This window comes from Podarcis vaucheri, assembly GCF_965113315.1.
Source record: "Podarcis vaucheri genome assembly, chromosome: 2".
Taxonomy (NCBI): domain Eukaryota; kingdom Metazoa; phylum Chordata; class Lepidosauria; order Squamata; family Lacertidae; genus Podarcis; species Podarcis vaucheri.
Window position 1 is genome coordinate 32,124,650 of NC_138760.1, and position 21,910 is coordinate 32,146,559.

The 21,910-nt window shown below is 47.3% G+C and overlaps 1 protein-coding gene across 2 annotated transcripts in view; it reads left to right on the forward strand.

Moving 5' to 3' along the window:
* The window catches only part of TTYH2 (tweety family member 2), an 82,475-nt gene that overhangs the window by 45,225 nt on the left and 15,340 nt on the right, over window positions 1-21,910 (forward strand). For both annotated transcript variants that reach the window (XM_082212570.1, XM_082212571.1), the window contains exons 3-9: window positions 3,425-3,536; window positions 6,034-6,254; window positions 14,707-14,802; window positions 15,306-15,378; window positions 18,465-18,534; window positions 20,940-20,995; window positions 21,724-21,816. In XM_082212570.1, the coding sequence (XP_082068696.1) occupies window positions 3,425-3,536; window positions 6,034-6,254; window positions 14,707-14,802; window positions 15,306-15,378; window positions 18,465-18,534; window positions 20,940-20,995; window positions 21,724-21,816 (721 nt within the window). The remainder of the gene's footprint in view (window positions 1-3,424; window positions 3,537-6,033; window positions 6,255-14,706; window positions 14,803-15,305; window positions 15,379-18,464; window positions 18,535-20,939; window positions 20,996-21,723; window positions 21,817-21,910) is intronic.

The following is a 21,910-nucleotide window of genomic DNA, read 5'->3' on the forward strand; positions in this document are numbered from 1 at the left end:
TTGGGAGAGAACTCGCTTACAGCTCAGTGTGTCGCAGGCTTGTAGCATCCTTTTTAAGCCCCAGAGTTGGAGGGAGTGAATCTGGTTGGCAGTGCTCTGTTGTCAATTGGCAGGGGACCACTGATGTCTTAAAAGGCCAAGAGAGGAGACAGTTTCTACTGGCACCTTCTCAGCACTTCCGTTCTCCTCTCCCTTCAGAACTGGCACATCTCCCCCCCCCTCCCCCGCTAATTCATGGTCATCCTCTGGCCTCTCTCTGACCCCAGTCCTGCTTATCTAATGTAAATTGTAAGCTCTCTCAGAAAAGAAGCTGTTTTAGCTGCAAACTGGCAAGGTTCTTGCATTATTACAAATGTGAAACAATCATTTCCTACTTGGCCGCTTAAAAACATCTCTCTGTTTGGGTTAAACACTGTGGGCTGTAACAAGACACCTGAAATATGTGAGCAAGTTCTCTCTGGCTTTCTTCCATTTCCAGTATTGACTGTCTTGCAGCAATTGCTCTTTTGCGCCGATACATAAAGCACACTTCATAGTGGGGCTCATCCAGACATCCTGCGATCCTGCCAGCAGAACGTTTGGTTGTTTCTGGGGCGAGTTGAGCGAAAAGGGCTTGGCTTAGCTCAGCATTTATTTAAAAAATGGAACCTCAAGACCACCCAGCCACCTCCTCAAATTGTACACAGGAACCTGTTATTGGGGGGGGGGGGTGGACTGCTCCTTTTCCCTTATGGGGTATCCAAGAGCCCATCTAGAATCCTTAAGTAGGTCCCCTGTCGGAAGAAGAAAATAACAGAGGCCAACCAGAGAATATTGAGAAGCAAAGCAGCTAGTAAGCCTGATCTTTATTAAAATCTTGCAACAGGGTCCCCCACTCCCCACACACAGAGAGGGAGGAGAGGAACCCAGAACAATGGTGTGCAAGCTCTTACTTTTGAAATTGCCTAGCCTTTGGCTCAAGGTAAAGGTAAAGGACCCCTGGCAGTAAAGTCCAGTCGTGAACAACTTTCGGGTTGCGGCGCTCATCTCGCTTTACTGGCCAAGGGAGCCGACATTTGTCCCCGGACAGTTTTTCTGGGTCATGTGGCCAGCATGACTAAGCCGCTTCTGGCGAAACCAGAGCAGCACACGGAAACGCTGTTTACCTTCCTGCCGGAGCGGTACCTATTTATCTACTTGCACATCATACATACATCACAGAAAGAGGTGGTCCCCAGCAGAAATATGTCACGGGGGCAGTCTACCACAGAAATACACCACAGGGGCGTGGTCTACAGCAGAAAACCTGTCTGTCAGGATACCTGATAATGATCAATCATTGTTCTACCTGGGCAGCCTGGCGAATATTTTGTGATTGTAAATACTTAGTTCCTGAATCCAGGTCACAGGCTCACCCTTAGACAGGATTTGTGAGCAAAGGGGAGAATATTTGAGGTTACTGGAAGAGTCAAAATGGCTTTAGGATTGTTCTCCTGTACTATTTCAGACACGTGGTTTATATACTTATGTGTGTGTTTGCCTTGTGCATTTATGAATGTTTATTTTATATATATACACAGGACCTTAGGATTCCTATAACAAACCTACTCCAGGTGTTTCCTAGTTCTTACAAATCACACCCATTATACAGTTGCAGTTCTGAGTTTGGAGGGGTTTCTGCATTTCCTCTTTGGGCAGATTGACTATCCTGGTGAATATCTTATGAAGCCACTTTAAGTCTGTTGGGGGGGGAGAACTTTCACTCCCTCCCTTCCACTGCTGTCAGTCTAGGTAGGCCATTCCCCTTGACTCCTAGATGAGAAGGCTTTCCAGGGGTGCAAAGCAAATAATTGGAATGGGAATCAAAGAGAGCATTTATCTTGCCTGCCTCCCGGACTGCTTTATGAGACAATGCAATACGATACGATATGATACAATACAATACAATACAATACAATACAATACAATACAATACAATACAATACAATACAATAATCTTTATTGTCATTGTCCCATACAGAACAACGAAATTGAAAAAATCTACATCAGACATTCAAAAACCCACAAGCCTGCTATCCCAGCCTGGTCAGCCCCTAAAAACTCTGATACCCCATAAGTGAATACAATATACAGTTGTACCTCAGGTTAAGTACTTAATTCGTTCTGGAGGTCCGTTCTTAACCTGAAACTGTTCTTAACCTGAAGCACCACTTTAGCTAATGGGGCATCCCGCTGCTGCCGCTCCGCCGTAGCACGATTTCTGTTCTCATCCTCAAGCAAAGTTCTTAACCCAAGGTACTATTTCTGGGTTAGCGGAGTCTGTAACCTGAAGCGTATGTAACCCGAGGTACCACTGTACTCCCACAAAGACTACCTTACACTGCGTTTAAAACCAGAATCTCATTTGGATAGAAACTGTTTCTCAGGCGGCTAGTCCTAGTCTTTGTAACCCTGTACCTTCTTCCAGAAGGCAGAAGCTGAAAGAGATCATTTCCGGGGTGCACACTATCCTGCACTACCTTTGCAGCTTTCTTATGGCACCTGGAAACAAAAAAAAAAAAGAGAGGATTAGACAACTTCATGGAGGAGAGGACTATAGAGGACTGCCACTCTGCCTCCACAGCTGGAGACAGTAATGGTTCTGAATATGCATTGCTGGAAACCACAGCAGGGGGAGGGTTCTCTTTTGCTCAAATCCTGTTTGTAGATTTCCTGCAGGCATCTGGCTGGCCACTGTGAGAACAGAATGCTGGACTAGATGGGTCATTGGTATGATCCAGCAGACTCTTATATTCTTTTGTCTCTCCCCAGATACCAGCGTAGTTTGATTTCTCTGTCACCACACACACACACACACACACACACACACACACACACCATGACTCAAGTTGATCTGGGTGCCTGAGGGGGAACTTACCTTTGAGTCTGGCAGAAATGCACCCCAAACTCCAACATGAAGTTGATTCAGAATAAAAGGACCGGAGGACAAAGCTAAAAGCAGAACGGTGCTTCTAAAAGAAAGAAAATGTTTCAATTCAAGCCTGTCCTATCACAGCTGCTTACAAACATGCACTTGGTCTCCTCATGTGTAATGCAGCAATGTTGATAGTCCAGCTGAGGGGCTTAGAGGCACAAAGGACTGTTTGGCAAGGGCCATATTTTCAGTTTCGTGATTGACAAGTGGCTCTGTCAGGGAAAGTGTTTTTGACACCTTATGGAAATTGGAAGATGGGCTATCCTCCATCTCCCTGCCAGACAAAACCAATTATGTGCTTTGTATATTCAAGGGGAGGTGTAACTTCTCTGTTTGTGGGGAATTGAGAGTGGTATCTTAAAGTGATGGGTTGGCCTCAGTGAGGCCTTTGTTTCAGCCCTTACCTTAAATAACACTGATTTTTATTCTCTCCTCTTCTAACCCATATTTCTGTGTTTCTTTCATTCCCAGTGCTGCTGTTGGCATTGGTTTCTATGGCAACAGCGAAACCAACGATGGGGTTTATCAACTGATCTACGCCCTAAATAATGCTAATCGCACTCTTTCGGAGATTGATTCGCTGGTAAGAAATCTGTTGGGTTGAGCCGATATTATTATTCTTCCCCCCACCCCACCCCCTTTTCATCTAATGCAAGCGCTCTGGTCCTCATGAACTATCTGGAATGCCTGAGATTGAGAGCAGCTGTCTGAGAACAACAATGTCTCTTCCTAGGGAGAGCACAGAGGCTGGTGCAAACAAGCCAAACATTGTGTTAAAGCCTCCTTCATCTATCTCCGTTTTAATCCGGAGGAGAGCATGTGCTCTCTGCTGTCAGAATTCACAGCCTGACCCTACTTTCTGCGTTTCCCAGAGGCGAAAATGGAGACAATTTTGTTTCAGAAATTGAGACAGGGTTGGGAAGCACAAAGCGGTTCTACTCCCCTTGGTCAGTGTTGGGTGCAGATCATAGCTTTTTCCTGATAACCTTTGGAAACCCAGTGTCTAGAAAAGGCAGAACTTGAGATCTGTTGGACCCCAGAATCACAGAAGACTGGAGAGTCCAGTGCTGAAAGCACAGGGTTGGTGGGTGGGGGCTATAGTTTAAGCTGCTGGTGGTAGTAAATTAAGAGTATTAAAGCCTGGTGCCTCTTTCCCAAAGCCCCGGAAGCTTCTGCCCGGCTTAGGGGGGGGGGCCGGCGTGATGCTCACAAGCATGGCATCCCCCTCCCCTTCCAGTAGCCATCGCAAGCTGGCCCCTCTCTATCCCTAACTCTTCCCCTGCCAAAAATGTTGCCGCACGCCTCTGATTCTGGTGCTGTTGAGAACACAGCTCTAGGGCAATTCAGATGGCACCGTGCCCAGGGAGAACCAGTAGCGTATCACCTGGGAGTCTGTTGGGTCCATGCTTCTCATGACTTCTTCAGGAATTCCTGGCAGAAAGCCACAGCTGAAAAAAGGCAGCAGCAGTGCTTAAGACCTGAGATGGAAACTCCCAACTGCAAAATGACAACAACAGCAAACTACTACCAAAAGGTGACCGGTTTGAACATGAAACCTCCCTCTCCATCTAGGGGACTAATGGTACTCCTAGCATCTTGGTTTAATTTGTGTTTCTCCTGGGTTTACTTCACATATACACGCACTGGGTTTTCTGTTTCTGAGTGGTGGTGGTGGTAATCCAAAAAGCCTAGCGATATTTAAGTACTAGGCAGTGAACACAATGTATTCAAATGATGCCCTCAGTTTCAATATATATCCATGCCCTGTAGTTAGCTTACTTTCACTGGTTCTTGGAGCGCCTGATCGTTTTAGCGTGCCAAGCTCCTGTTTATGCCTAATAATAATAGCAATATGTACCAACCTTTCACCCTAATGACTCCAGGTGGGTTACTCACTTTTAAAATCTACTATGGAAATGTCAATTATGGATTTTCTGACTTCGCAGAATATTTTGAAGGGAGGATGCTCTGCTGTGTAGAGCTTTGTCCTTGCCTTCTTGCTGCTTTGACTTCTGTGTGGCCAGAAGGAGGCCTTTAGATAGATTCCATAGCAGCTTTTGTATTGGAAAAGAGTTCCTTTTTGTGGGTGCCAGTGCAACACCAGTAAACAGGGAGATTATTTGGAGCAGACTTTAGCCATCTTCGTTGCTCACGTAATGGAGGCCATTCAAGTGGTTAAACTGGGATAGAAGAAGTGTGCATGCACACGAAAGCTCATACCAAGAACTAACTTAGTTTGTCTTTAAGGTGCTACTGGAAGGAATTTTTTATTTTGACTATGGCAGACCAACACGGCTACCTATCTGTAACTGGGATAGCTCAGTCGCTGGAGCATAATCTCAGGGTTCCCACATTGGGTAAAAGATTCCTGCATTCCAGGGGGTTGGAGTAGATCAGGGGTAGGCAAACGAAGGCCCATAGGCCACAAGCGGACCACGGGGGTTGTTTAACCAGCCCACAAGCCGCCCCCTAACCGAGCCGCCCTCTCTGCAAGTCCCCACACATTGTGCTAAACCGGCACAGTGCAACATAGGGACTCGCTTCTGTGGTGCCTGAAATTGGGTCTGCGCATGCTCAGACGCTGAAAATGCGTTTGCACAGATGCAGACACTGGAAATCGCATCTGCACAGACACAGACACCAGAAATTGCATCCGTGCACGCTCACACACACACACACACACACACGATCCAGCCCATGGAGGGATCTCCACTGGAGTGAACCAGCCCAGGTGAAGTAAACCTTGCCAACCCCTTGCCAACTCTACAGTTCCATTATTAGGGTAGAGTTTTTTGGGTCTGTTCTTCTAGTGCATGCATATGTAATTTCACCAATCTGCTTTCGGGATTTGGGCTATAGAAACCGAGGTGTTGGTGATTATTCTAGTTTCAGCGGATCTTTTCCTTGAGTGTATTTGAAGAGATTTGGTCAAAGTCTGTTTGTGCACGTGATGGAAGCTGAAGGAAACTCTTTGACTTTGAGCTGTTCTTGGCCGTCCCTTCTACCCATAGAAAACATGACTGGTTCAGAAAGAAACCAGCTCTCTGGTTCTGAATGGTCTGTCTGCTGTCTTTTCCCAGGTCTCAAACACCTCTGTGCAGATGAAGGTGGCTCTGGAGCAGCACCTGGCGCGGCTGAACGAGATCTTTGCCACCCGAGGCGACTACGTGCAGACGCTCAAGTTCCTGCAGCAGATGGCTGGCAATATTGTGCTGCAGCTCTCGGGGATCCCTGTCTGGAACGACGTCACTGTAGACCTGTCTCAAGTCGCTGGTGAAGTTGGTTACGTGGAATATTACAGGTAAGTTGAGAGGGGATATTGCGGAGGGCGGGGTGCATGGCCCATTGGGAGACTTCATGGAGGTTGCTATGCAGCCTTGCATTTCCTGTCAAAAGCAGAGCATCTCAAAGACAAAGGTAAAGGGACCCCTGACTGTTAGGTCCAGTCGCGGACGACTCTGGGGTTGCAGCGCTCATCTCGCTCTTTAGGCCGAGGGAGCCGGCGTTTGTCTGCAGACAGCTTCTGGGTCATGTGGCCAGCATGACTAAGCCCCTTCTGGTGAACCAGAGCAGCACACGGAAACGCCGTTTACCTTCCCGCCGGAGCGGTACCTATTTATCTACTTGCAGGAGCTGGGACCGAACAACAGGAGCTCACCCCGTCATGGGGATTCGAACTGCCGACCTTCTGATCGCCAAGCCCTAGGCTCAGTGGTTTAGACCACAGCACCACCTGCTTCCTGTAAGACAATGGAGGGGTGTTTAATCTTAGACTTATGGAAACTGTTACATCATCACGGAGTCAGGAGGTGGGAATCCCCTTGTTCATCTCTCTCCTCCACTTTGGAATCCCTCCCCTAGGATGGGGTGGGGGGCCTTCCAAAAATTGTTGGACTCCAATTCCCAGCAGCCGCAGACAACGTGGCTGGTGGCCATGGTAGGAGTTGCAATCCAATCATATTTGTAGGTTCCCTGTTCTTGGTGGTGCCTTGTAGGAAAGTGGTTGGGAAGATAACAGGAGGAACATGGACAAGAGAAAGGGGCTGCAATCCACTCAGCCATTCTGTAATAGCAGGGGCATGGGGCAGTAAATAAGGCCACTTTTTGGGATCACTCACTTTGCACCATGAGCAGGTGATTTGCTCAAAGCGCTATAACGTTTTCATCACATCAGTGCATCGTAGCAACAGTCTTAATCCGCACTGGTAATGCTGAATACAGAATTGAAAGACTGTGATTATTTCAGCAGCAGAAGTCAGTCTCACAATAGGGAAAGAGCTGCAACACTAGCTTTCCAGCTGCAGGGTCATGGCTGAGGTCAGCATGGTGTGGGCACACAGGCAGAGCCTATCCAGCAACTCCCACTGATGCAATCTCCCTGCCACCTCACCTCTCATTCTCCCACTCAGTGTCAGCAGCGCCTCCACTGTTGGGAAGCTAGCATTACATCTCCACTCCCACCAGGTGAGCCACTTCTGTACAGCCATAAAATGGGGAGGAAGAGTCGTGAGTTACTGTCCCCATCCTTCAATGGTCCTTTTGGGCAGAATAAATGGAAGCAGGATTATGTCTGAATGGGATGCCCACATGTTAGTCGAAGGGTGAGGATGATGGCTCAACTCGAGGACATCGTTCCTGTTGTGCGAACCCTCGGGGCATTTGTTAAGGCAGTGAGGGCACCAGGAGAATATCTGTGGCGTTGAGCAACTGTGGGTCTTGCGAGCGCACTGTCCTAACCTTGTTCTCAGTCAAACTTTGCCGCCGCCCCCTCCTCTCACTGCCTCCAGGGTTTTGCCAAAGCAAATATGTTTTGAGTTATGTATCCTTCTCAGCGCTTAGCGGTACCCTTTAAACGGAAGGTGTTTCTTCTTAAGAGGCAAACCTAGCAGCCCGTCATGATGCTGGCACTTGTGACATTTCTGCTCAGGAGGAAACGTTAGCATTGCATAAAGGCAGATGGCACCTTCTTGCATGGGCTCTGGGTAAAGGAGCCTGTGGCGCTTGGGGAAAATAAGCTCCACTTTTTTTGGGGGGGAGGGAATTCTATTGTACTCAGATGTAAGGGTAAGTTGTGTCAGTACGATTGCAAGGTAGAAACTGAGTATGCCTCTACAGTTGAGGGAGAAGGCAGGCATCAGAAAGATCTCTGGATTCAAAAATGCTCATGCGGCTGTTGCACAAGTTTGAATGTCTCTGTGCACTTGGGGTTTGGGTAGAGCTTGAATGCCTGGATAGGTGAGTTGGTTGGAGCGTGGTGCTGATAATGGCAAGGTTGCAGGTTCGATCCCTGTATAAAGGTAAAGGGACCCCTGACCATTAGGTCCAGTTGTGACCAACTCTGGGGTTGCAGCGCTCATCTTGCTTTATTGGCCGAGGGAGCCGGCGTACAGCTTCCGGGTCATGTGGCCAGCATGGCTAAGCCGCTTCAGGCGAACCAGAGCAGCGCATGGAAATGCCTTTTACTTTCCCGCCGGAGCGCTACCTATTTATCTACTTGCACTTTGAAGTGCTTTCAAACTGCTAGGTTGGCAGGAGCAGGGACTGAGCAACGGGAGCTCACCCCGTTACGGGGATTCGAACCGCCAACCTTCTAATCTGCAAGTCCTAGGCTCTGTGGTTTAACCCACAGCGCCACCCACGTCCCAATCCTTGTATAGGACAACTGCATATTCCTGCATTGCAGGGGGTTGGACCAAATGATCCTCAGGGTCCCTTCCAGTTCTGTGACTCTATGAATTGTTAGTGAGGGGAAGAGTCTGTTGAATGAGTGGTCTTCTGAGCCGGTCATGTGGTGCAGCAGCAGGTTGTGGCCGCCAAATCCAAGGTCTTTGATTCGGGCTTGAATGACTGGCAGTCGCGCAGCTTTGTTTATCTGAAAGGCCATCAGAATGTCTAGAATGATGCTTGCTTAGTAAAAGACTGACGTAACTAAAAGGGCTTGCTAATTAAAAGAGGCATGGCTTAATGTGAAGGGGAAATACGAGCAGGCTTTTTAAGCTTCCTGAAAACTAGGTAAAGGTAAAGGTACCCCTGCCCGAACGGGCCAGTCTTGACAGACTCTGGGGTTTGTGCGCCCATCTCACATCTATTGGCCGGGGGCCAGCGCTGTCCGAAGACACTTCCGGGTCACGTGGCCAGCGTGACAACGCTGCTCTGGCGAGCCAGAGCCGCACACGGAACGCCGTTTACCTTCCCGCTGGTAAGCGGTACCTATTTATCTACTTGCCCCCGGGGGTGCTTTCGAACTGCTAGGTGGGCAGGCGCTGGGACCGAGCAGCGGGAGCGCACCCCGCCGCGGGGATTCGAACCGCCGACCTTTCGATCGGCAAGCCCTAGGCGCTGAGGCTTTAGCCCACAGCGCCACCCGCGTCCCAGCGTCCCTGAAAACTACATTTGTATAAAAGGTTTACTAGATGGCTGGGCTGTTGGTAGATACGTCTAGACGGCTTTCTCTTCCGGGGATCTGTTTAGGCAGTCCTGATGGTAGCCCAGGTGCTTAGGGGAGCTGCGCTACTACAGTGCTGCGCAGGTATCAGCAGAGAGCTGGCATGGGTTTGTGCAGTCCACATGAATGGTTTTCCATTTTCACGGGTCAGTTGCCCACATGCCATTTGCCTAGGAGTTCATCCAAGTGCACAACAACCTTAAATATTGAACAAAATACTGTGGGAACCTTGTTGCCACGTCTGCTGTTTGGCAGTTGCAAACCTTCCTATTTTGTATGTTTAAAAGAAGAAGAAAAATGTGCAGAGTATTCATGAACTGGGGAAAGCTCTCTGGCCTTAATAAACGCTGAAAGCGACCTTCCTAAGGAGAATGTGCATTCAAGAGATCAGAAGTGGCAAGGCTCTCTTGACCATGTGTGCCATTTCCGCCTGCATAAAGGCTGATAAAGGCAAATACATACATGTCACACGTGGCGGCAGAGGGAAGCGGTCACTTGGTAGTTCTGCAATGCTGGCAGATGTTTTTCCAAACACAGGAAGCTGCTTTTTACCAGGTCAGAGTGTTTGTCTGTCTAGCACAGGGGTAGGCAACCTACGGCCCGGGGGCCAGATGTGGCCCAATCGCCTTCTCAATCCGGCCCGCGGACGGTCCGGGAATCAGATTGTTTTTACATGAGTAGAATGTGTCCTTTTATTTAAAATGCATCTCTGGGTTATTTGTGGGGCATAGGAATTCATTCATATTTTTTTTCGAAAATGTCGTCTGGCCCACCACATGGTCTGAGGGATGGTGGACCGGCCCACAGCTGAAAAAGGTTGCTGACCCCTGGTCTAGCACACTCTTGTCTGCTGGCAGCAGCTCTCTTATGGCAGGCGTAGAGAATTTCAGGACTCCTGCCCAGGTCACACACACCCTGCATTATCTCCTTCACATCTTCCTTGGGAGTTTTTGCCTGGCTGGAAAGTGTCCTTGAACCCCCATAATACTTTTTTGCTTGCCTAGATGGAAGAGAGCGGGCTCCTCCAAATAACTCCTTTATTCAGCGTTCACTCTCAGTTTGTGAACTATAGAGAGCTATATGACTATGAACGTTCATTCTGGTTCATTCTGGTTTGCTTGCAGAGTGCTTGCGCTTCTCTTCCCGTTTAATCATTTGTTTTCCCCCACATTTCTCACTGTATCGCCCCGTCACTTTGCAAACTACAAACCCTGTTGCCTTTTTTAAAAATATAAAGTAGATTTGATGTGCTAGGGTGACAGTTCTCCAGTCCAATTTATCTGTGCAAACCTTATGTTCCAGTATGCGCTTGAATGCCTCGCACAAATTGGTAGCAGTCTCTTAAGCACCCAGGAGGATGAATGAATGTGCGTAGAAATTAGCCCACTGCACAGAGGTAACATTTGCATTAATTGCCCTCCTCACCTTTGCCTCCAGCCCCTCCCACCACTGGCATGTGGCTGCCCAGAAGGATAGCTCAGTTTGCTAGAGCACGGTGCTGATAACGCCAAGGTTGCAGGTTCGATCCCCTTATGGGGCAGTTGCTTATTCCTGCATTGCGTGGGCTTGAACCAGATGATCCTCAGGGTCTCTTCCAGCTCTACAGTTCCATGACGTTCAATCCTCTAGCTGGAAGAGGTTCCCCACCACCAGCCCACTGCACACTTTAGGGTCTCAGTTATTCCTCATCAGCTGCTCCTCTGATCCTTTTAATGGGCAACACCAGGGTTCGAACCTGATTCCATTTGCATGTAAAACATGTGTTTCCCCACTTAGTCAAGGCCTCTCCCCTGCTAACTTCCCATCCTGTGTTGTCAGAAGGATCTTATAATCAAACCGACCGTGGGGCGGAAATTCTAAACACCTGCTTTACTGTGTGGCCAGCTTTTAATGTACATTGAATTCAGCACAGAAGTTCTATGTTTTCGGTGACTTAACCCCTCCGGTTTATAGTTTGTGCCTTCTTATTGTAAGATACCTTCTGGAGGCAGCAAGTGTTAAACAGCATGGCTGCAGAGGCCACAAATGAGGCTGGAGTTCCCCGCCGACGGTTCCCGCTTTCCAAATTTAGCATCCGCCTTGAGAGCTGTGACAGTGGACCCCAAGCTACTAGCTTGTGCCCAGCTCCTGACCAGAGCAGAGGAATTTTAATTGGGTCTCTCCTGACTCCAGGCAGTGATTAAAACAGAGGAATAACCCACTGATCTCGCTCCTCCTTCTCTCCTCTGTAGTGTTAATGAGGCAAAAAGCCACTGGCTGTGAATAAAGACAGAGCAGAGCAGCATACGCAGGGTAGGAGAGATCAAAAGCCCATCTTTTGCCAGCGAGAAGAGAACTTATTTGTTTGCCCTGGAAGGCTGGGGAGAGAAGCTGCTGCATGGCACTGCTGCATGCGCGCACATACACGTACAGCACTGTACAAGCTGCAGCGTGTTGCAGTGGCATCCCTCCCTTCAGAGCATCTTGCATTAGGGAGCTAGAAATATCACCAAATCTAGCTAGTGGCTATAGCAAAACCTGCGTGTACAGTCATACCTCGGGCTGGATGTGCTTCGGGTTGAGCGCTTTCGGGTTGCGCTCCGTGGCAGCCCGGAAGTAACAGAGTGCATTACTTCCGGGTTTCGCCACTCGCACCTGCGCAGATGCTCAAAATGACGTCATGCGCGGAAGCAGCAAAACACAACCCGCGCAGACCCGCTGCCGCGTCTTACGCTCCATTCAGGATGCAAACGGGGCTCCAGAACGGATCCCGTTTGCATCTCGAGGTACCACTGTATATTCTTTGTGCACACAGTGGTACCTCGGCTTAAGAACTTAATTTGTTCTGGAGGTCTGTTCTTAACCTGAAACTGTTCTTAACCTGAAGCACCACTTTGGGCTAATGGGGCCTCCTGCTGCTGCCGTGCCATCGGAGCATGATTTCTGTTCTCATCCTGAAGCAAAGTTCTTAACCCGAGGTACTATTTCTGGGTTAGCGGAGTCTGTAACCTGAAGCGTCTGTAACCCGAGGTACCACTGTACATATATTTAAACCTGCACCCTTGTGGGACATCTTTGAGAGAAGAAAGGGCTAAGGAGTAAACCCTACGCAAATCCGGCGTGGAGTCCTTAAGACAGTTTGATGGTGCCTTGTCCGCCTCCTTCCGGCAACTCCTGCAGCCAAGCTGATACCAAATGTATTGCTCTGATTTCCTTCGGACCACATCAGTGAGGCTGAGAAGGGGGTCATGTCTGGGCAGCTCAAGACCTCCATATACATTTGCCCAGGCTTCCACCCTGGAGAGGTCCCTACGCAGTTTGACTTCATCCCTGGAGGGACACTCTCTCTCAAGACAGACAGATGCCAACAACATTTTTTTAAAAAAATCCCTGCCAGAGAATAGTGAATTCTGCAACCCGAATAAATTATTCAAATGAAGCAAATCTGCATCCTTTCACTTTCCTTTTCGGAGAAGGGCAAAGAACCGTTCAAGGTGCTGAAGCCCTCTTGCCCCTTGAGTGCTCAGCACACCCTGCCCCACTCAACAGCTTCTGAGATTTCTCCATGCGTTTCCCCACGCACGCACAAGCACATCTTCACAACCGTGTGGGCTGGAAATTGCAACGATTCTCAGAACCGCCGAGGGGGCTGGGAACTGAAGCTGGAATATCACGGACAGCAACTCAGAAATGGCTTTTGTCAGAAGACTAGAGTTTTTCAGGCCCTGCTTCTGGTTGTCCTAGAAGCATTTGTCTGGTCTCCAGGGATGTTTGCTAGATCCAGGGCATGGGGCCATGATGCAAATGATGATGATGATGATGATAATAATAGTAATAGTAATGGTAATAATAATTTATTTATACCCCGCCAATCTGGCTGAGTTTCCCCAGCCACTCTGGGTGGCTCCCAATTGAGTGTTAAAACCAATACAGCATTAAATATTTAAAATTTCCCTGCCTTCAGATGTCTTTTAAAAATAGGATAGCTGCTTATTTCCTTGACATATGATGGGAGGGCGTTCCACAGGGCGGGTGCCACTACCGAGAAGGCCCTCTGCCTGGTTCCCTGTAACCTCACTTCTTGCAATGAGGGAACCGCCAGAAGGCCCTCGGAGCTGGATCTCAGGTAAAAAGCTGCATATGATATGCTAATTTTTATATGTAGCTGCAGATTTCATTTACCTCTTGAAAAGAAAACCACCTTGTAAGCAAAGGGTTAAAAATAAACTTTAAAAAGGGAGAAAGGGTAGGAGATCCAACCTGTCCTTGTTGATCCCTGTAAGGAAATATGCTGCACTGGGCCCTGAGGCTGATAGAATGAAGCTGCTGTCAAAATCTCTCAGTCCTAGACTTCTTCTGCAGGGAAGCTGTCTTGGCCCATCTTCTGACTTGGACACTGAAAAGCCCTAGCCTCAACAAGGAAATACGCTTTTCAAGTATGCGGAAAGGACAGTTGTCACCTTTCTTTTCAGTCATTTGCAGGGCTGAGTTCACGCTTCAATTTCAGACGTAGCCATGACAGTGTTCCCTTCTGTGTTTTGATGCCTACCCACCCAGAGAGAGTGCGCACGGCCCAAAGTCAAAGTCCTGCTTCTCTGTGTGGAGAACATGGTTCTTCATAACGATGCCAATAAAAATCAAAGAAGCCGTTGCACAACTGCATTATTTTAAGTCCCTCACCCCCTACTGCCACAATAATGAGGAATAGGGCCATATAGTGTCCATAAATATATTTGTCAGGGAGCGGGGGGGGGGGAACTACACAGAAAAATTAGGAAAGCCTATGCCATGAAATTTCACATTCGCTGTGTTGGCATCCCACAAAAATATAACGGCCCCCCCAAGAAAACAGTGACGCAGCTGCCTGTGATTTCTCCTGCAAAATGTTGAGTAATACCTGAAAGGAGGGAATGGGTTGGGAGAGAGGGATTGGGCTGTTGCTCACGTCCATTCCATGCCACAGCCAGTCTTAACGGATGTCAAAAGAGTTTGGCTGGGGGGTGGCTTGGTGCAAGCTGGCTGGGCCTGATGAAAGTTGTATTCCAAAATATGTGGGAGAGTTTCCAGCTTGGAGAAGGCTGCTTCTGAGGTACTGCAGTCCCTCACTTTTAATATCGCTGGTCTTGCTTGCATTTCACCTTTTCCAGCCCGGATCATAACTGAATAGCTCAGCTGGTGAGAGCGTGGTGCTGATAACACCAAGGTTGCAGGTTCGATCCCCGTATGCGGCAGCTGCCTATATTCCTGGGGGTTTGGACTCCATGATCTACGGGGTCCCTTCCAACTCTGCAATTCTGTGATTCTATATCCAGCCTCCCTCTCTCCGCAGATGGCTCTCCTACCTCTTGCTCTTCATCCTGGACTTGGTGATCTGCCTTATTGCCTGCCTGGGCCTAGCAAAGCACTCCAAATGTCTGCTTATTGTGTGAGTACAGGACTCCTGCACTTGGGTTAGTTGACCGGAGCAGGCATTTTGTCGCTCTCACGCTTCCTTAATGCAATCTATAGTTTTCTTGTTTGTTAGGGTTCATATTTTGTCTCGGGTCATTTTTATTTCATTATGTATTGTATTGTTTCATGTTGGGGCCCTGCCCTGGGATTGATTTTACTGGAGAGTTGGGCTATAAATCACCGGAATGAATATATAAACCATCACACGGCACGTTAAGTCTCCATAGTTGTCCCTAAGCTCATTTTGGGCGCTGCATCCACAGTCCTTCCCTGCTGTGCCTCCATTCTGCGTCTGTAAAATAGGTGCAGTCGCAACCTGCTTTACAGGTACACTGTAAGGCTGCGGGCAGCGAGGACCAGAAGCCGCTCATTGCGCTAAGCGATGTGTACATAAGTGGTGGTGGTGGAGTTCCTGTCTCGACACCTTCTCAGCGAGCCCCGCTTCTGTCCACTGACTGTTTTGCCTTTTGTCCACAGGATTCTGTGCTGTGGGCTTTTCACACTCATTCTCAGCTGGTCTTCCTTTGCAGCAGATGTTTCAGGAGCGGTGGTAAGCACAAAACCTGGGACGTGGCTTCCCACTTCTTCTCTCCTCCCTTGTGTTATATCTGAGGTTGCATTAAGAGCTGGAACGATATCTGTGTGCCTTATGATGGCTTGTGTTTTGTTTTTGTGCTCCCTTCCTGGATAAACTGGTAGCTCTGGCTGGTGAAACCCTGCCTAACCCGAGCTTCCCAGCATGTGAGCTGCTGAAGCCTTCTGATTTCTGGATGCATATACCGTATTTTTCGCTCTATAGGACGCACCCGACCATAGGAAGCACCTTGTTTTAGAGGGGGAGAACAAGAGGGGGGAAATCTCCCCCTCTCTGCGCTGTGCCTTAGCTGAAGGGGCACCTGCCCTTCAGCGAAAGGAACCTGAAGCCTCCTTGAAGCCTGAAGAGCGAGAGGGGTCGGTGCACACCAACCCCTCTTGCTCTCCAGGCTTTAGCGAAAGCAACCAGAAGCCTCCGGAGCATGGTGGGAGCACTCCCACTGTGCTTCAGAGGCTTCGCATTGCTATCGCTGAAGCCAAGGAGCCTGAATTCGCTCCATATGACGCACACACATTTCCCCTTAATTCTTGGAGGGGAAAATGTGTGTCTTATAGAGCGAAAAATACGGTAAGCCAGGGCAAACATTTTGGTCCTCTCGCTATGCCTACCGCTGTCCTTTTTGTAGTTTTGTTTCATTTTGTTTCCAGAGGAACGACACCTCTTAACAGCAACAGCATCCTTTTATTTGTATCCTGCTTTTCCATACTTAAAAATGATGCTTGAGGCGGCTGACAGCATAAAAAGATTCATATCATTAAAAACGTAAGAGTAGCCATAAACAATAAACAAAACACATCAAAAAGTACGCTAACTACCAAATAGAAATTGCCATGTAAAACGTAAGATTAAAATATAAATATACAAAGAATTCATAACCACAACAGCAACAAAAGCCCCTTAAACAAGACCCCAGCCCAAGAGTCTGTTCAGCAGCCTCAGTTTTTTGTAGCTGGAGTCAGTCAGGGCCCCTTTTTTGTAGCTGGAGTCAGTCAAGCCAGGTGGGGAAAGGCCTGCAAGTCAGGGAGCAGCTCTTCCAGGACTCACAGCCAAGATGCTCTTAGTTCCATTTTCATTTATCACAAACATGTACTGGGATTCCCACTTCCAGCCTGATAGGGAGTACGAAGGGGGTCAGTTTTTAAAGTGCAATAAGTGATTTTGAGTAAGCTTCCCTAAATTGTCCAACTGCTCAGATTCAGTCTGCATGATTCCGTTTTGATTTGGCACAGGGCAGTCATTGCTGTCAGGCTCATGGGTTTGCCAGCCCCCTTTCAAAAGCTCTCATTATGTGTTGTTCAGGTAGGACTTGGGTTTAGCATATCTTCTGCTGGTGGTTCAGGGGAGGCTGGTACCCGGTTCCTTTTCTGTTATTTACAAACTGGTTTTTACTTTTAAATTTGTGTGTGGGTGTGTGGGTGTGTTACTGCTACTGCTGGCTCCCCCCCCTTTTTTTTGGTGTTTCAGATTTGCTTTTTGAGTGCAATATGAACGAAAGGCAAGGTGGAAATGCCTTAAATTTAAAAAGTCTAAAATAGTTCCATTTTTCTCCAGCACTGGAGGCAGGAGGTGTTTTACAAGCCTCTTTGTTGATCTGCTCTTATTAACCACCCCGAAAGGTTGGTTTTGTGGCTAAGAGGCCACCAGAAGCACCTCATACTTGCGCGTGCACACACACACACACACTCGCACATATGTATGAATGCTGTAGATAACAAGAGAAGAATTGGAAGGGTAATATAGAAATCAAATGTACCTTCGTAGAAAGTGCTAAAGTCTTAAAAGCAGTTGCCTGTTCTATGGGGTGGGTGGATAAAAAAAATCAATGATTTTTCAAAATAATTTTTTTAAAAAATTGGATTTTTTAAATTTAAATTGGATTTTTAAAATAAAATGCTTTTGGAGGAAAAATCTTTCTAAAGATAGTTTTCTATTTAAGTTGCAATATAGTCCAAAGGATATTCATCAGGAAATAAGGATTTAAGTTTTTCATGTGTGCTAAAACTCAGTCTAAATTTTTTTTAAAAAAAAATGTTCAACCACATCAGTTAACAAACATGTATACATATGCTGTAATGTTCTTGTTTTAGTTAAATAAATTGTTCAAATTGTTATTAGGGAAATGATTATTTTTCTCCTTCCAATAAAAGCACAGTGGAAAAGTTATCCAAATATAAACAGTTAACTTATTAAACCTGCACAATAATTTCATAATTATCTGTCTATTTGTTTCCAATAGTATAACCATATCAGTAGTTTTTGATATAACTGTAAAAACTACTCTGAAAATTTATTATTCCGAAAGTGAAACCTTCACCTGGTTGTAAATATTAAGATTATACCATCAAAAATGAGCCTTTTTGTAAAAATAAAAACAAAAATGATTTAAATCAAGTCTTACTGACTAGTGATTTAAATCGTGGTTTTAATCAAATCCACCCTGTCTACAGGTGTGGTTTTTAGACACACATACCTGTAATGAAAATTGCATTCCCTACACCAGGATGTACTGGTTGATGGCAGAATGTCCCCTGTTGATCCTGGTCGATCGCAGGATCCTGATTCCTCCCTACCCCCAAAAAAAGCAAAAAGGAAAAAAGCTCAACAACTTTGATGAAGCTTTCCCCCCAAAAAATCTGGTCAATCCAATCGGTAGATCACAGCCAGTTTTTTTTATAGTGTGAGTAGATCACAATCTCTTGGAAGTTAGACTAACTGACAGCAGCCCTGCATGGTTTCAGACAGGGAGTCTTGGCCTTCCCTGCAGATTCCAGGAACTGGATCATGTAGATCAGTGATTCTCAACCTGTGGGTCTTCAGATGTTGTTGGACTACAGCTCCCATCATCCCTGAGCTCTGGCCTTGCTAGCTAGGGGTGATGGGAGTTGTAGTTCAGCAACATCTGGGGACCCAAGAAAGGCTGGTGTAGATGTTCTTCCACTGAGCTACAACCCTTCCTCCCCACCCAACCAGGTGTATGACCTCCTCAAGTCATACTTCCAGCCATCACAGTGCCCCCCTTTTTAAAACTCTGTCTCTCATAGGGTACCAGTGACTTCTGCATGGCTCCAGATAAGTTCATCATGAACATGACGCAAAGCGACCTCAGTGCAGGTGAGATTCCTATGCCGTTTGGGTGGCGTGGGCGATGCCTCGATTGGGACAGAAGTTGGGTAAAGCGCAACAAACATTGCCGTTTGTCTCGCTTGAACCTGTTTCTGCTCTCAGATAGGCATTGCTGTCCACAGGGTATCCTTAGGGTGTACAGCTGCAGACTCGGATCGAGGGAGGCCGCCAAACCTGTTCGAACAAAGGGCACCCGAGGTCACACTTGTGCTTGCATTGGAACAGACTTTTGGCTTTTAAAATATTCATAATAATAATAATTTATTATTTATACCCCGCCCATCTGGCTGGGTTTCCCCAGCCACTCTGGGCGGCTTCCAACAGAATACTAAAATACAATAACGTATTAAACATTAAAAGCTTCCCTAAACAGGGCTGCCTTCAGATGTCTTCTAAAAGTCTGGTAGTTGTTTTTCTCTTTGACATCTGGTGGGAGGGCGTTCCACAGGGTGAGTGCCACCACCGAGAAGGCCCTCTGCCTGGTTCCCTGTAACTTGGCTTCTCGCAGTGAGGGAACTGCCAGAAGGCCCTCAGCGCTAAACCTCAGTGTCCGGGCAGAACGATGCGGGTGGAGACGCTCCTTCAGATATACTGGACCGAGGGCGTTTAGGGTTTTAAAGGTCAGCACCAACACTTTGAATTGTGCTCGGAAATGTACTGGGAGCCAGTGTAGGTCTTTCAGACTGGTGTTGTGGTCTCGGCGGCTGCTCCCAGTCACCAGTCTAGCTTTTAAAATATTCAGCTTAGTTCAGGAAGGAAGCTCCAATCCCTGGACCTCCAGGGACATAGTAGCTTTATTTTCGTAGCTGATAAAACATGCCAGGGCTGTCAAAACCTCCCCAGTTGCCTCTGGCCCACAATAAATGCAGAATCTGTCTCCTTGCAACCAGAAGTGGACATGAAACGAGAACCAGGGAGCACGTTGTGGCCTGTCAACACTTCTTCTAAGACTCTCAATGCATCTGTCTCTCTCCTTGGTGGTTGGGATATTTTGAAACAAGTTCCTTTCATGTAAAATCCAAATAATAAATTACCCAGTTTGGGCAGTTTTGAATAAACCTGAGCTTTGATTGCAGTGTTTGGAAGTTTTGTTGGGATTTTGCTTAAATGTTTTGCATAAATTTGGAGTGATGAAGAAGAGGTGGAATGATGGTCTGTTCCATAGTGGTACAAAAACGTTGTATAGGCCATGTATTGCTCTGGGACACTGTGTCAAAAGCTCTCTTGTGTTGTATTTGCTGAAGACTTGTTGTTTTTCAGAAATTGTGGGCACAACTTCACTCCAATCCCCCCGCCTTTTTAGGACAAAAATACACATGGGGGGCATTTACATGGGAAAATCAGTGCAAGAAGCGTTAACACCCCACCCCCACCCCTTTGCCAATTATGCCCTGCAAATGACACAGTCACACTAATGGGTAGACAGGCATTCAGGGAACTACATTTGTTAGCATAATGTTCAGTATAACTGTTTTTTAACTGTTACACTTTTTAATTTGCTTGTTTTATTACATATTTTAATTAAGGGCGTGTTAATGCCCCAGTGGATTTGTTGCTGTGTATTTTAATTACGCATTGATTTTTATAGTTGTAAACTGTTTAGAAGTCATTTTGGCATATTAAGCAGTATACAAACTAATAAACAGTAATAAGTAATAGGTAAAGGTAAAGGGACCCCTGACAATTAGGTCCAGTCGTGGCCAACTCTGGGGTTGCGGCGCTCATCTCGCTTTATTGGCCGAGGGAGCCGGCATACAGATTCTGGGTCATGTGGCCAATATGATTAAGCCACTTCTGGTGAACCAGAGCAGCGCACCGAAACGCCGTTTACCTTCCCGCCGGTGCGGTACCTATTTATCTACTTGCACTTTGACGTGCTTTTGAACTCCTAGGTTGGCAGGAGCAGGGACCAAGCAACGGGAGTTCACCCCGTCGTGGGGATTCGAACCGCCGACCTTTTGATCGGCAAGTCCTAGGCTCTGTGGTTTAACCACAGCACCACCTGCACCCAATAATAATAATAATAATAATAATAATAATAATGATGTCACCCATAATTAAAGCTGGAATTATTACAGAATCATGCCTCCATAGCAGATTCTGTGCTGTGGGGCACCAGGAATATGTGTATCCTGGCCTTGTTTTCCTTTGTATCCTGGGCTTGGCAGCTCTTTGGTCAGACCCAAGGCTTTCCTGCAGCACCTCCCTTCGACGCAGTATTATGCAGAGTCAGCGTTGTGAAAGGGAGACAATTCTTTATGGCGCTATCTGAGTCACAAGAGGGTTTGTTGCATTCCAAGCAGGCAGATTCCCAGATAGGAGATGTGCTCAAGTTGGGTTGGGCTAATAGGGGTGCCACTGTCCCATTGACCTATGGACCCTCTTCTTTGCAGAAATTGTACGGTACTACCTGTATTGCAGCCAGAGTCTGACCAACCCCTTCCAGCAGGTAAGAAATGTGGGTACCCTGATGATAGGAACTCCCTGATAGTATGTCTTCAGTCTACCTGTAGTGGAAAGATCTAACAGGCTTAAATTACAGGAGGGTGGACTGTAGTTGAACATTGGAAGGAAACTTCCTTGTCAGTAAGAGCAGTTTGGCAATGGAACCAATTATCTAGAGGGGTAACCATGCCGATTGTTTCCATGCAGAGGCTGTTTGAGGCTGCTCTTAACTTTAGATTTACTGCATTGAGCCCACAGGGCTTCCTTCCAACTTTGCAAGAGATAGCTGCACCCTCATTCTATGAATGAACTTCCCATCACATCGGAAGCTAAGTTTTGCAGAGTGGGGAGTTAGATTTATGGGTGCCAGACCTCTCCAATAAAAGGAGTTTTCCTTGCCTGAACTTAGGAATTGCCTCACAAGTTCAATCCCTGTTGTGGAGCTTATCCCTAGGGCTTCTCTAAATCTGGTAATCTTCGTGGAGAAGAGGAAAAGGAGAAGCCATAAAATGCTTCTAAGAGCCCGTAGGTCGAACCACCCAGGCTTCGCAGCGGGTTGGGGGGCGGGAGAGAGAGGCTAAAGTTTTGCCATGTAAGGAGTGGGGCTGACTGGCTCCCAGGATTTGGAAGAGGCTGGTTGTGTCAACTTGTAAAGCAGTGAAGACTTAGAACTTGTGGCCCTCTGTGTGAAAGCTTGGCTCATGCATTTTGCACTACGTTCCCTCTTTGCAGGCCTTGACCATCTACCAGCGTTCTCTCACGACCATGCAGATCCAGATCCAAGGGCTCATGCAGTTTGCTCTCCCTCTTTTCCCTACAGCCAAGGTAAACAGCACAGTGCTGGGTTGTCTTAACGAATCAGGGCTGCGCTAGGCCTTTTTGTGGAGCCTTCCATGTCAACGTATATTGCGTAGAACTG